Source organism: Camelina sativa, chromosome 17, assembly GCF_000633955.1.
Source record: "Camelina sativa cultivar DH55 chromosome 17, Cs, whole genome shotgun sequence".
NCBI lineage: Eukaryota > Viridiplantae > Streptophyta > Magnoliopsida > Brassicales > Brassicaceae > Camelina > Camelina sativa.
Window position 1 is genome coordinate 15,355,357 of NC_025701.1, and position 1,546 is coordinate 15,356,902.

The window sequence follows — 1,546 nt, forward strand, 5'->3', positions numbered from 1 at the left end:
GGGGGCGAGGAAACGACCAGTACTACTAAGTCGGTTGGCGACCTGTTGAATTCGTGTGGCCTGTCCAATTCTGGTGTTCACATTATTATTCCCGGAGAGCACCAACGTCCGTGGAGTCCGCCTCTCGGGTATATTTGCCTGTACGAGGGATTTTTTTCCCAATGTCGGTTATTCTTCCCTCTTCCTAATTTGCTTACCCAATACGCCCATCACCGCAAGATTCCGATATGTCAACTCACCCCAGGAAGTATCTGCAACTTCGTCGCCGCCCTCACATTTGCGGCTGAAGCTGGGGTGTTTCTCGAGGTCGAATGCTTCGAGCAGTTGACAAACTTCAAGAATAGCCAAGGTAGCAAATTATGGATGGTTAATGCGAAGCCAGCTCATAACTTCCTTCCGGGGGAAAAAGTCAGTAACTTCAAGAAGCTGAGAGCTCGCTACTTCTTCGTCCGAGTTGACGGCCGTTCTTTCGAAAATCCGAAATGCGGTCGCCGAAGAGTATGGAACGATTCGCCGGGTATCATCTTGCTCCTTATTCTGTTAAATCGGACAATATCGTGCTGACCTGATTTTGTATTTTCATATGTTTTGCAGTTCGCCCTTATTCAGCTCGGAGATTATCTTCCAGATTCGAACGCATCAAGAACGCTCTCCTCAGTGTAGCAGACCGCAGCTGGACTCAAATCTCACGACGCCGCGTAGAAGCAGCGATGGGTAAAGCAAGAACGCAGTTCGCCAGTTTTGCAAGCTCACTGGGTCAAACTTCCGAGGTCCCGCCAACCACAATTGTCGCGGCCGAGATGCTCTGATCCATGGATCGAAACGACGAACCGTCCCTCAACCCTGAGCCAGAGCAGACGGAGAATGAATTCATCGACATTGAGGACGAGGACGAGCTCCCGGCTGCTGACGAAGAAGATGAAAACGTGGTTCCCAATGACTCATCTCTTCCTCCACCGACTGAACCGATCGTCGAAGTGCAGATTGCCATTGAACCAGATAGCGGTTCAAAGAAGAAGAAGTCCAAGAAGGACAAAAACAAAGAGAAGGGTAAAGGAAAAGCCTCCGCCCAAGGAACAGGTCGGAAACGCTCTGCGGAAGAGGCCGACCTTGAATCCTACGACCGCTTCCGAGTTCATCGCACCGCTGGTTGAACTGACCAATTTTGCTACGACTATTTTGGGGAAACACCTCTTGTGTGCAACAAAGAAGCTGCTGCAGAGTTGTGCAGGCAACTTACGGTATCATCGGTCATGCTACCGCCGGTCGATAAGCTCGAATTCAGGGACCAGTACGTTCTGGCCCCCCAATCTGCCCTTCAGGTTCGAATCTCATCGCCTCCTTTATTATTATTTTTTGAACTGCAAAATTTGATTCTCATTCTATCTTGTCTTGGAGTGCAGACCGCCGCCTATATGTCATCGCTTACTCTTATGTACGATAGGCGTGTCAAATCGATGACCTCGGCAGAGGCCGAATTCGAGAAGATAAAGGAGTGTTTGGAGAACCTCCGAGAAGCAGATAGGACGAAGAACGAGAGGATCAA

The 1,546-nt window shown here is 49.7% G+C and overlaps 1 protein-coding gene across 1 annotated transcript in view; it reads left to right on the forward strand.

Moving 5' to 3' along the window:
- Positions 1-809, forward strand: part of LOC104759515 — a 6,444-nt gene extending 5,635 nt beyond the window's left edge. The window contains exons 4-5 of the mRNA XM_010482427.1: positions 245-517; positions 595-809. Coding sequence (XP_010480729.1) covers positions 245-517; positions 595-809 — 488 coding nt within the window. The remainder of the gene's footprint in view (positions 1-244; positions 518-594) is intronic.